Genomic DNA, 13121 nt, shown 5'->3' on the forward strand with positions numbered 1-13121 from the left:
ACATTGTGAATAATTATATATAGCTCAGTGTATGTAAGGGCATTTACGTCATTTCTCATTAAACAGACAGAGAATGGACTTGTGGAAGCAGTTGTTGTTCTAATATCAAAAATGCCACGTATGCGTGTGGATTTACCAGATGGACTTGTAGAAGCAGTTGTTGTTCTACTATCAAGACATCCGCACTGCAATCCACAATGCAACTGGTCCTAGATCCGCTTTATTCGTGCAAGTCATTTAAATTTTTATTTATTTATATTAATAATTTAACCATTTAATATATATATATATATATATATATATATATATATATATATATATATATATATATATATATATATAGGTTCCACTTCAAGTTTTGGTTCGAAGACAAATAGCTCGGTTATTGGATCATTGTCTTCAATGTGCTAGACTTGTATACAATGAATTAGTAAAGGTATTATCTTTTTTTTCTTTTTCTTTTTCTTTTTCTTTGATTATAATTCAGAATAAATAAATATTTGGGAAATATTTCAGATCAGCCATAGTTATCTAGTGCATGAACTACAACGGTTTCCTGTTCTTAAGATGCATAACAGTTTCCTGTTCTTAAGATGCATAACGGTTTCAGATCAAGACATTCGCACTCCATTGACTATTGATTGACTTACTTTTTTCTGTTTCATGCGAAGTCAACTGGGAGGGAAATTATTAATTTTTCAAAGTAAAACAAAGGGTTGATTGAACAAGAGAAAAGAAAACATCAACACTCCATGGCTAATAAGAATAAAAAAATAAAGATATGAGGCAAAAAAGGTAAAACAAACTCGTATGTATGAATATGATTGGTATGGTCATTAAATTTATAGTGTATGTATGTTTTGGTTTGCATGCAGTCTTTGTTTGGCAGCTTCAACAAACTTTGTAGCACTTGATCGTCCATGCCACTCTTGGTAAAACAAATTTAGAATGTACTTCTTCCATTCATGTTAGTAATTTCTCATTATCATGTGTTGTTACTTGTGCAATTTTATTTTTAGGAGGTATTTTACTTTATTAAATGTTTAAAGTTACAGGACATGATTATGGGCACATCATGGAACATTTTAGTGCAATTGTTGGTTTTCCTCTTGGTGATCCATCAATGAAGTGGCCAACTTGCATCATGTAATAACATTTTAGGGGAAGATGTAGGTATATGTTTTTGTAATGAATAATGTAATCATATGTATGAATATGAAATAAAGTTTGTTATTTTGTATGTGATAATCATGTATAGGGAGAAAAGAACTTCTATTGACTTGTTTTATCTTTCCATGAATCAATTATTTGTATGACATTAAATTTTATGCAATGGATTGTATTTTTTTTATATGGTATTTTATTTTTTGTTATGAGACATTAAATGCAAATTTAATTTGAAAATTAGTAAATCTATAAATAATATTTTTTTTAACATTTAAAATTATGATATGGAAAAATGTGTGTCATCTTCATTTATCACATGACCTTTCTTGACAGGAGCTTCCTTGATACGCATTGTGTGTCATAAACACGCGCGTCGTAAGGTTACGACGCGCTGATGGGTGTCGTCTTCCTTTATGACATGGTCTTCCTTGATACGCATTGCGTGTCATAACTGCGTGTCGTAAATGCATGTCATAAATGCGCGTCGTAAATAGACGACGCGCAAAAGCGTGTCGTCTCTCGTTATGACAGGGCCTTTCTTGACACACATTTGCGCGTCGTCTGAGCGTTTTACGACATGCATTGCGAGTCGTAAAAGGTTGTTTTTCTAGTAGTGTTCCTCCAACCAAGCCTCCACCTCGCACCACCACTACCATTAATCTTCCTCCAACCCATTGTAAACACACCAAAACCGAACACCAAAAAAATCTAGAAAAGGAAGAATAACATGAAATTATAATGAAATTCAAACCCAAAATCGATCACCAAAATCAAAATTAAAAACATTAAATAAAAAGAACAACAAATGAATCGTCTTCCTTTAATCCTCCTAAAATCGAATACCAAAATCAATAATCTGGAAAAATCAAGCAATCCCATATATACCAAAATGAACACAAAAAAAACCCAAAAAAGATATGAAGAAGTTCATATCTTCAAAAAAAAAACAGACAAAGATAAAGAATAGATAAATGGAACACCAAAGTCGACTAAAAAACTAGTTATGTAAACCTTGAATCGAACTGGAAGATCTCGTCGTTTCCGTCTTCAGTCTTCACTACAGTTCGATATGTTCATAATACATCTAACCAGCGAGCATGAAGAACACGGAGAAGCTATGTGGCAAATTGGAGGTTGGGTTTCAAGATTAAATGATGAGGAAGACGAAGGGTGGAAAAGAGAGGATGCGAGAAGAAGAGATATAGGGTTCTTCAGTGTATTTTATTCTATTAATTATATATATATATATATATATATATATATATATATATATATATATATATATATATATATATATATATATATTATTTTGGCTTAGCTACAGTATTTTGCCTTCTATTTTGACTCATGTTACCCTTCTATTTTCCTTCTTTTTTCTTTACTTTCTTCATCTTCTATTTTGTCTCATATTCCCCTTCTATTTCTGTTTATTTGTCTTTACTTACTTCTTTTATTTTTTTTTCTTATTCCCTTCCTTTTTAGAAGATGGAATGCTGACAAAACTTTCTTTCTTTTGTACGTGTCCTTACCCCTTTTGTTCCCTGTCCACGTGTTAGTTTCTTCTTCCCTCTTTCTCTTTCGTTGAAGCTCCACTACTGTTTCTTTTCCTCATTCCTTCTTTTTTTGTTGCAGGTAACCTCTCTCTGTTCTTCATCTCTCGATTCTTCTTCGATTCTTTTGGCTGTGCCCTCTCCGATAAACATCCACATTTTCGTTTTCTTGCTTCTTCTATCTAAAACTTCTCGCCACCGCCTAAATCTCCCACTTATGTGTTTTGATTAGGGCTCGATGCTCTTCCTGCTGTGTGGTGTGTGACAGATACGGGAGATACAAGGGAAACATGAAAATTGAAGGGAGACGTTGAAGGTAGAGTTGCACGGAGGTCTTGTGGTGTTCGAGAAGGAGGGTCCGTCTGACTGTAGTTCGACGCATGATACAAATTATGGTCAAATTACCAAAATCGCATAGTAGAAGGTAAGCGTTATGTTTTCAATTTTTCAGTATTTTAATTCCGTTTTAGGGCATTTTTATTCTGTTAGAGTTGGGGTCCTTTTGTAGGGTTTAAGTTGGTTTACTAGATGTTGTGGGTAGATTTCAGAATTACACCATCATCTCCATCTTCACCTCCACGTAACAGACCCACTCATCCCCTTTATCTTCTTTTCGGTTTTTATATGTTCTTTTGGAGATTTTACATGGATTATGTACTAGAAACTTCAGTCCAAACAATTCCCACCTTTGATTTCTGCCCTAATTTCCCCTTTAAAGGTATAGTTTCTCATATTTTTTTATAACACGCTTTTAATTTCAGTACCTTTGGATCCGACTTCATAGTAATTAAAATATGAATTTCTTTTTGGAATTGATTTATGCTCAGGTTATTTCCCTTGAGTTTTTCTCCGTTGATCCCTCCATAGATTCCTCTGTTGGTGGTGACGTCCTACTATCGGGTGTATCTGCTTCTAATCAGATATTTACAGGAAGGTTATCCACCGCCTTCTCCTTTTTCAATTTTACAAAACGGGATTCCATCTGTTTTTCCAGTTCATCGGTGAAATCATACATGTAGCTTCACCGGATACGTTGAGTAAGGGGTGTTTTAAGTGGTTAATGACTTTTAGATAACTATCAGGTCTTTTTTATTTGATAGTTGAGTTGTTTGTATGCAGGTAACCAGATGGAAGGGACAAAGAGAGAGAGACAACTTCCCATACCCAAATATGCAGGTAGACAGTTTCCATGTTCTTTAGCTACGAACATGCATTGAAATATGCTTCTTTTTGTTGGGTTCCTTTTTTCATGCTAAAATATGTCTTTCTTGATGTAAACTCTATACAAATCTATAATTTTTGTAGCATAAAGTTGGTGGAGAGACATGGAAATGTTGTTACCGAAATTGAAAAATTGCACACTTATTTGTTTTTGTTATTATCTTCTAAAGCTATAAGGTTGTTTCAGATATCTTACCCATGGTCAATTCTGGATTTGATGCTAATGATCTACAGTTCTTAATCACTACTGTTAAAGCCTATTGGTAAGTGTTTGTGCTTATAGTGTGTCTTTTGTATTACAACATACGAGGGAATTTAAATCGTGTTGTTTTGTTTTTTGGACCTACGCCTGATGATAATGACTGATAACTTCTATTATAATTTTCAGATTTGATGAATTTTGAATAAGAGATTGCATTAAATATGAGGAGAAGCTGGTGTTTATGCAAATTAGCAACCTTTTCTCCATCACTACCATGAACTATATTATGTTTCTTGCTATTATGGTGACAAATACAAGTATATTGACAATTTGAGTTAGTCTTTTGATAGTTGTTGAGCATACTTGAAGGGTTTTATATACAGATCAGGGAGGCTGCATAGGAAGTCATTGTTTAAAAAGAAGCTTTTGAGACTCTCATATGTTTTATCGTTTTTTTAATTAAATCTTCACCATTGGTCAGGAACTATTATTTTATGTTTTAAACAAAAAAAAAATCATTTATCTTTAAATTCAAGCCTAAACTAAATTTTGTAAGATAATTAGGTCTAAACTCACACAATTGGAAGAATAAAGTGTCGCTTTGTTGAGTATTTTTACCACTATGTCTTCTTAAAGTAATTGTTGTATCATACTCATATATTCTTTCAGGAGGACCCTTAATACAAACCTGCGATTTTGTTGCTAATGCAACCTTATCTTGTGGCATGAAAAAATTAGGGGGTATCATTGATGTCGAAAGAAGGTAAGTATGCATGTTATTAGTATTTATTTATTGTTTATGTAACATTATTAGTTTCGGGATCACTTTTTGTTTTTTTCCTTTTGCTTCATATTTTGATTCATAGATGCTTTACTTGAAGAGTAAATGTGATTATTATCGACACTTGGCTGGATTTAAGACAGATGTTGATAGGAAAGATTTTGCTAAAAGCAATTTGTTAGCTTACAAATCTACTCAGGTGGCTGGTGTTACTCATTACTGTTATTACAATTTGTTAGCTAAAAGCAATGTACCTTCATTGATTTGTTTTTCATCTATATTAATGTAATTAAGAAATAACAATGTACAATCACTTTCTATAACATAGTTCAACATATTTGACTATTATGCATTTGTAAATGGCCGAATTGTAGAGAATAGCAACATACTTTATTATGGCTACCAAACACCTTCCAACCCCCGCAACGCGGGGGACCCCTTCTAGTTCAAATAAATAATATTAATAAATAAATATATATGTAGTCTAGATAGACCAAATTTTCCATAGACATTTCTCATTCCTGTAACTAGGAGAATAAGGGTGTATTACCCTCCGTAATAGGTCATTTGCTAGTTTAAGGAGTCACAATGCAAATAATAATAATAATAATATTTAAAATAAAAGTCAAGAGTTTGTTGGGTTTCAATTAAGATTAACCCCTTTTAAAAGGCCTAAAGATATAAAAGTCGTTAAGTTTGGTAAAAATGTTCGGTTTAATCTTTTTGCATATTGTTGGTTCAATAAAAGGGAAGTATGCAACTTTTTTTTTTTTTTAATTTTACCCTTTTGAGTATTTCTAGTTTATTAAACCCCTTAAAATTTGACAAAATATTCAGTTTTACCCTTTTTTCTGGTTAATTAAAGTCCTTAAGTTGGACAAAAATATTTGATTTTACAGTTTTAAACCTGCAAAAAAGATAAAATTTAAAATTTAAAATAATAAAATAAAATAAGTTGCAAACTTCTAGCTAATGAACAAGAAATATGCAAAAGATAAAACATAATATTTTTTTTGTCAAAAAAAAGTTCTGTAATGGAAGAAAGTAAATCTCAAAGTTCCAAGAAAAGCAGGGAGATATGTGGACATCAGCAAAAATGCTGCTTATTTCAAAGCTTATGACCAATTATATCACACTCATTTGAGATTACAGCATTACAATTAACAAAAGTCCTAAGCTTACAAAGAAAAAGAAAACCTTAAAATCGACGCAGCCAAGCATCAAGATGCTTGGTACCACAATAAACAAACAACAATGACAACACCACCAAGATAGAAGATAAATCAAGAACTAGAAAACCCGAATACAACCTTAATTAGACCCACCAAGAACACCCTTGAGTTTCTTAATCTGTGCTACATCAAGGAAAGTAGTCGCCGCCACCAACTCCGTTGGCAATTCATTAGCAAACAGAGCAAAATCAGTAATCTGAAGTCCAGGCACCGCACTACCGAAGCTAACAAACGCCTGAGCGCTACTCTTACCGGAATTTAGCTGAAAGTGAAGCAGACCTTGTGGGAACACCATAATATCTCCTTTGTTCAGCGTCTTAAAGTAAACAGTATTAGCAGAAGAAATAAACCCAGCACAAATGGTCCCTTCGATGACAACCAAAAGCTCCGAGGCTCCAGGGTGAGTGTGCATCGGGATAACCCCACCCACGGCTAGGTCCAACCTCGCAATGGATATTCCGAGCCCATTGACACCCGGAAACTGAGCAGTGAATGCCGGAGTGACTGCAGCTTTGATGAGGTTGGTGGTGTTTCCGGCTTTACCAATCCCGGAGTAAACAAAATCAGCTTCTGTTACTTTCTTGGGGTCTTTGCATGGGAAGCCGGAAGGGGTATCCGATTGTTTCAAATCGGCTACACAGAAGTCCTGAACTGATGCAAACGATGACACAAAGAGAAGAGAAAACATAAGAAGACTAGGGATCAACATTTTGATAGAATGTTTGATTTGGAGTATGTATGTTTTTGTGGGTGTTTGTAATTGAGGTAGAAGATGAGAGTTATATAGAAGGAGATAGGATAATGGGCAATTAGGGTATGGCCATGCATGCAAGGGCCTCACGTGAATGGGGTACCAACAATTAAGAAAGAAAAGCCACAATTTTTTTGTTTATTGTGCATGTGACTGTAAAGTCGTCATACGAGAATACAATTCCTTTAATGCAGTACATACCCTGCCCAAAATATCAAACAGTCTATAGGATATTTATCATTTTATCGTCCACCCATTGTCACACCCTTGAGGATTACATAGATAGAAGATTCAACCACAGTCATCTTATAAACTATCTTGACAATGTCTTAATTAGTTAACCAAGTCTATTTGAGCTTAAGGCTATCTTTGGGAGACTAGCCGTGTCACGAAACTGTTAACTAAAAAACTTATCGTTAGATGATAAAAAATTCTATTTATTAAAAAATTATCCGATAAACTAGTATGTAATACATTACATTAAATAAATTACTTACTAAATACTAATAGTATCTGATTATTTATGTTTCAGTGAAATTTCTTGCATTCCATGTTATATTCGTAATATTATCATGAATTTATCGCATCTCACTGACTGATTCTTCATTTGTGTGCGTCTATGTGGATTCTATTTTGTTAAAAGCATAGCAATACTAGTTTATCAAGAAGCTTGCAAAAAAAAACAAAACAAAACAAAAGCAAAAGAAGAATAATAATAAAACTATTATCATTACTGTTGTCAAATACATACCACGGAAACCAGCCAACATGCTACCAACCAGTAGCAGACGCAAACTGTTTTAATAGAGGTGTCTCTCGTACTTCAAGCAAGTGCACCTAATAGATAAAACAAAAAAAATTACATTGCGTGCCGGAAATTGAGCAGTGACCTGGGACCCCAAATGCCCAGCCCCACTAAGGTCCACCATTCCTATCAACTAAACCAAAAAAGTTGGTTGTCAATATATTTGATAATAATCAATATGTTTGGTTGGTACTACTGTACCAATTCTGTAAATTTAGATATTTGGTACGTTAATGGTATTAAATTTTAAATACAACGGTATTACTATACCAACAATAATATATATATATATATATATATATATATATATATATATATATATATATATATATATATATATATATATATATATATATAGAGGTTTAGGTTCTATGGAAAACATAAAACCTTAAAAAAACCCTAAAAATCATTAAAATGCATAAAAAAAACTTTGAGATCACAAAACTTTTTTTTGAATTTTTTTTATCAAAAAATCGCAACTTTTAGATCAAAATTGCTAAAAAAATTTAAAAAAAAAAATGATTTTTTATTTTTTTTTCAGCGAAATCGTAAAAAATGCCACGATTTTTCGATAAAAAAAATCAAAAAAAAAAAAGTTTTGTGATGTCTTGGTATTTTTTTATGCATTTTTATGATTTTTTAGGGGTTTTTTAAGGTTTTTTTGTTTTCCAAATAACCTTTCCCTATATATATATATATATATATATATATATATATATATATATATATGGAAAAAGTGAATATGTGGCTGTTATGTACCTAAGCTTAGGTATAGAACCTTTTAAACGATGTAGTTTTAAACAAAACAAATCCAATTTCATTTTCTCTTAGCTTTGTTTTAATAGAATATCATTGAATTAAGTTCAATTATAGAATGAAAAAGATCAATTATATATATTTTTATTGCAAATAATTATTGAAGTTTATAGAGAAAATAAAAAACCAATATTTTTTAACGAATATAACTCAAGCGATTTGTCTTTCAATTGAAAAACTATTTCCAATGATTTTGTAAAAAGCTTGATTGAGTTATGACATGTTCTTTTATCTTTTACTCTATTAGTTTTCATTTAGAATTTAGTAGGATTGATTAAATGGTCACAAATTTTAATGCTTTAAGTTCTTAGACACAATGAAGAAAAAGAACATAAATTGGATCAATTTAGTAAGTCACATGATAAAGGAATAATAGTAAAAATATATCATAATTTGTTTGGATATAAATACATCAAAACTACATTATTTGGAGGGTTCTATATATAAGCTTAGGTATATGACAGCCACATATTCCCTAAGCCCTATATATATATATATATATATATATATATATATATATATATATATATATATATATATATATATATATAGTGTAAAGTGAATATACCTAACAACCTTATATAAGCTTAGGTACCTAACCTCATCAAACTAAGTCATTTTAGCTTAAATTTTCATTGCAATCATTCAAGGTTCTTAAAGCTCATCCCTAAACTTGATTTACTTCAAAAAAATTTGGAAATTGATCATTATATTTCTCCTACATCTTTTCATTTGTAGCGGTAGGATATGAAGCCCATCAGGTGGTATTCGATAGAAAAACGTGATGTAAAAGAAAGATATTGTTGAAAATCCAAAGATTTTGGAAGTAATAAAGTTATAGGGTTGAAGTTTAAGAACCTTAGGCAATTACAATGTAAATATGATACAAACCGATGTAGTATTATGGAGTTAGGTACCTAAGCTTATATAAGGTTGTTAGGTTATTTTGTTTTCACTATCTATTGTGTGCATGTATGATTGATTCTGGACCAATCATTTTAGTTATTTTAAGAAAGTAATTAATGCATATTACATGTTGAAGATATAATGAATATTAATTATATCTTCAGCATTTAATATACATTAATTACTTTCTTAAAATAACTAAAATGATTGGTCAAGAATCAGTCATACATGCATACAATAGATAGTGAAAACATTTGAACCTAACTCTCTCTCTCTCTCTCTCTCTCTATATATATATATATATATATATATATATATATATATATATATATATATATATATATATATATATATATATATATATATATATATATATATATATAATCGTATTGTGAACTATCAATCACTCAATTGTGTTTACATTTTAAAAAACATGATATTAGCCATTAATGTAGTCAATGATTATTACCGTACTAAATTAAAGAACAAAAAAGTTATTTCAAAGTTACTTAATAAAATTTGTTGGTAACTAAAATAGATATTTTACTAATTTATATTGATAAGAAAATTATTTCATGTGGTTGATGGTCTTAACTATTACAATTGCAAATTAGAAAAGAAAAATGATAATGTATCATTACCAATTTGCATTAACAAAACTTGTTTGTAGCCAAACAAGTTAGTATATTGGCATGATACTTATAGCAACATTTTTATACCAACTGAAATGTATAAAAGGTATGATACATGTTTTAAATCAAAATAAATTGGTTGATCCCTTAATTACTATAAAAGTTTATTCACATTGTTTGTAAATTTACAAGTAATGACATACGGAGCCTTTTCACAATTTTAATTTTATTAAATTTGTTTTCATAGTGTTTTTTTATAAATGCGATAGACATCTTGAGCTATTTCATTTAATTTTACCAACACCATATAATACAACTTGCGGATAGTCATCAACTAAATGTGGTGGGAATTAATTAGTCGAAGACACATGAGAATAGCGAATGTTTTAAATACCGGTTTTCTAATTGAACCGGTCGGGTGACGTTTTTCGGTTCCACCGGTTTAACCGGTCCAACCGGATGGTCAAACCGGCTCTATATTTTTATATGTTTTTTAATTATCCTACATACATTGATTACAAAACTTGTCATTTTTTTAGTATTACAAACGTAAATAGAATGCAACATATAAAAACAATCATTATAAATGTCAAAATCAAACAAAGAAGTCAAAACAAACACAAAAATCCAAAAATGTCTGGTTCAACCCGGTCCATTCCGGTTCAATTCAGCCGGTTGAACCGGTTTTTTACCAAAACCGGCCGGTTCAATCCGGTCAGAAAATCATTATAAAACCGGTCGAAATCGAACCGCCCTCACCTCCGGTTCCCGGTTCGACCGGTTCGAACCGGTTTTTAAAACACTGAGAATAGCAGATGATTATGAAGAAGATGATAGACAACGACGGCGATATATTTAGTTTCTCATGTTTCCAACATAATTTTTTTTTAAACGACAAAATATAGTAAAGCAAAAAAGGCCACCGCCTAAGAGAAACTAGACGGGGCAAACAAACAAAAACAAAAGTTAAAGAATATTGAAAGGACAACAACACCAATTACCCCGATTGCAATTCTTATAGTTGTCCCTATATGTGACCTAATTATACACCATAATGATGATATTATCGTTGTTTTAGAAGAAGAAAGAGGAATTTTTTTTGAAGTGCTTATCATTCTTAACTTTCTAAACGTCCCAGAGAAAACCATTAAAGATGGCAATTAAGATCATCCGTTTTTCGAGACAGAATTTTGAAAAGTTATCAGCAATTTTGAAAGTTAACGATAATAAGTATATTAGTTAAAAGAGAAATCAAATCTACTTTTTTTGTTATCTATCTTCTTATTTATTAGATCAGGGCTAATATTAAAATTAAAATTTAAAATTAATGAATTTTATGTCATTATTTTATCTAAAAAGAAAAATCTTTAAAACAAAAAGCAAGATATTTAATTTTTCTAGTTAAAAAGATGGAATATTCTTTTGGTAAATTCCATGTGAAGATAAGCTAAGAGATATTTTAAAGAAAATATCAAAGCAGCATATGGACCAAGCATGGCAAAAGACATTTTTTGACAACCAGAAAGATCTACAAGCAAAAGCAACTTTTGTCATTTTGGAAGACGTACATTCAAAAGAAATTGTGTGGATCTCGTACGTTGCCTATCCTTTTGGGCATATCCGTTAGTGTAAAACTGCAAAAAACCTGTATATTCTGTTATTTATAAGAGGGATGTGCATCAAGCCAAGTTGCCATTTTTATATCGTTTATCAATTTAGAGTAAACTGTTCCAAGACTATTACATTAAACTAGTTGAGGTGTATAATTTCATAAATGTTCAAATCTTATATATGCCTAATATATAGTTAGTGTTAGTCTTATACTCCTCCGTCTCAAAATTATTGTCCGGAGAAAAAAAAATATACCGATTAAGAAAACATTAATTACTATTAACTTTATTAAATGAAATGATAGTCTTATCCTTTTGTTATATTTAATTTCATTGTAATTGCATTTAATTTCATGGTAATTTAACTAATAATGATAGTATTTTGGTAAAAAAATATATATTTATTTTTAAAATAGACTATTATTTTGTGACAAACTAATAAGAAAACAAGAACTAAAAATATTTAAAAAAAATAATTAAAATATCTAAATAGTAAATATTATGTGATTTTTTTAGCCAACTTATTTTCAAATTAAACAATAAAGTTCATATATGGGCCGTTTTCCCTAGGCTATCAATGATGGCTCATTAAAAAGGACATATGATCCAAAGAAATAAGCCCACGTTAATTCTTTTAGACATAACACATATAGTTTCAGTACTCTTGTAAATCAAATTTGAAAGCCCAAGAAAGCTATAAGGTTATATTCACATTACCACAGCAAATCTTGCAAGGGGTTTGCTTTGTCAAGAATTGAGCACACCCTAAATAATAGAGTAAATTACACGAATGGTCCCTATGGTTTGGGATAATTTGCATGCTTGGTCCCTAACTTATTTTTTTAACTCGGAAGGTCCCTATGGTTTGTTTTTGTTACGCGTTTGATCCCTACTGTTTATTTTTGTTACGCGTTTGGTCTTTGTCTTATCTAAAAAGACTATTATTTAAAAAGGAAAAAATGATGGGGTAGGTGAGGTAAGGTGAGGGGGTGGGATTAGGGATGTGCTTATTTAAATAAATTAAAAAAATCAAGGGCATAATAGTCTTTTTAGGTAAGATAGGGACCAAGCGCGTAACAAAAGCAAACAGTAGGGACCTTCCGAGTTAAAAAAATAAGTTAGGGACCAAACGCACAAATTACCCTAAACCATAGGGACCATTCGTGTAATTTACTCTAAATAATAATAAAAAATAATAAAAAAATTAAAAAACTTATAAACACACAGATTTCCAACTTGAACAGTCTTTTTTTTCTCTTTTTTGCAATTTATATATTATTAGTTTTAAATTTATAAACCTAACCTATCTAATTAACTAATTGTACTTAAAGAGTCTATCTAATCAATTTATATCACGGTTTATGTAAGTCGGATGTCGAACATAGGGAATGTAATTTTAATTTAAAATCTAACTATTAATAATTAAACTAAAAAATAACTTGAGATGG

At 30.8% G+C, this 13121-nt stretch overlaps 1 protein-coding gene and 1 long non-coding RNA gene across 4 annotated transcripts; one reads left to right on the forward strand and one right to left on the reverse strand.

The window, feature by feature from the left end:
* The first annotated feature begins 2799 nt into the window (after positions 1-2799).
* Positions 2800-5267, forward strand: LOC145054619 (uncharacterized). Of its 3 annotated transcripts, XR_013684858.1 has the most exons (5): positions 2800-3435; positions 3545-3754; positions 3837-3893; positions 4126-4201; positions 4327-5267. It is a non-coding gene; the product is annotated as an uncharacterized LOC145054619 (long non-coding RNA). The 3 variants fall into 3 exon arrangements; XR_013684857.1 differs by having other exon boundaries at positions 3545-4201; XR_013684859.1 differs by having other exon boundaries at positions 2800-3141; positions 3545-4201.
* A 733-nt stretch (positions 5268-6000) lies between these two features.
* Positions 6001-6919, reverse strand: LOC145054620 (auxin-binding protein ABP20-like). Its single transcript, XM_079002852.1, has one exon. It carries the CDS (start codon positions 6860-6862, stop codon positions 6233-6235), a length of 630 nt encoding a protein of 209 aa, XP_078858978.1. The 5' UTR covers positions 6863-6919; the 3' UTR covers positions 6001-6232.
* Positions 6920-13121: the final 6202 nt, after the last annotated feature.

The sequence above is a fragment of the Lactuca serriola genome, chromosome 5, assembly GCF_051521515.1.
Source record: "Lactuca serriola cultivar US96UC23 chromosome 5, Lser_US96UC23_V15, whole genome shotgun sequence".
In the NCBI taxonomy this organism is placed as follows: Eukaryota; Viridiplantae; Streptophyta; class Magnoliopsida; order Asterales; family Asteraceae; genus Lactuca; species Lactuca serriola.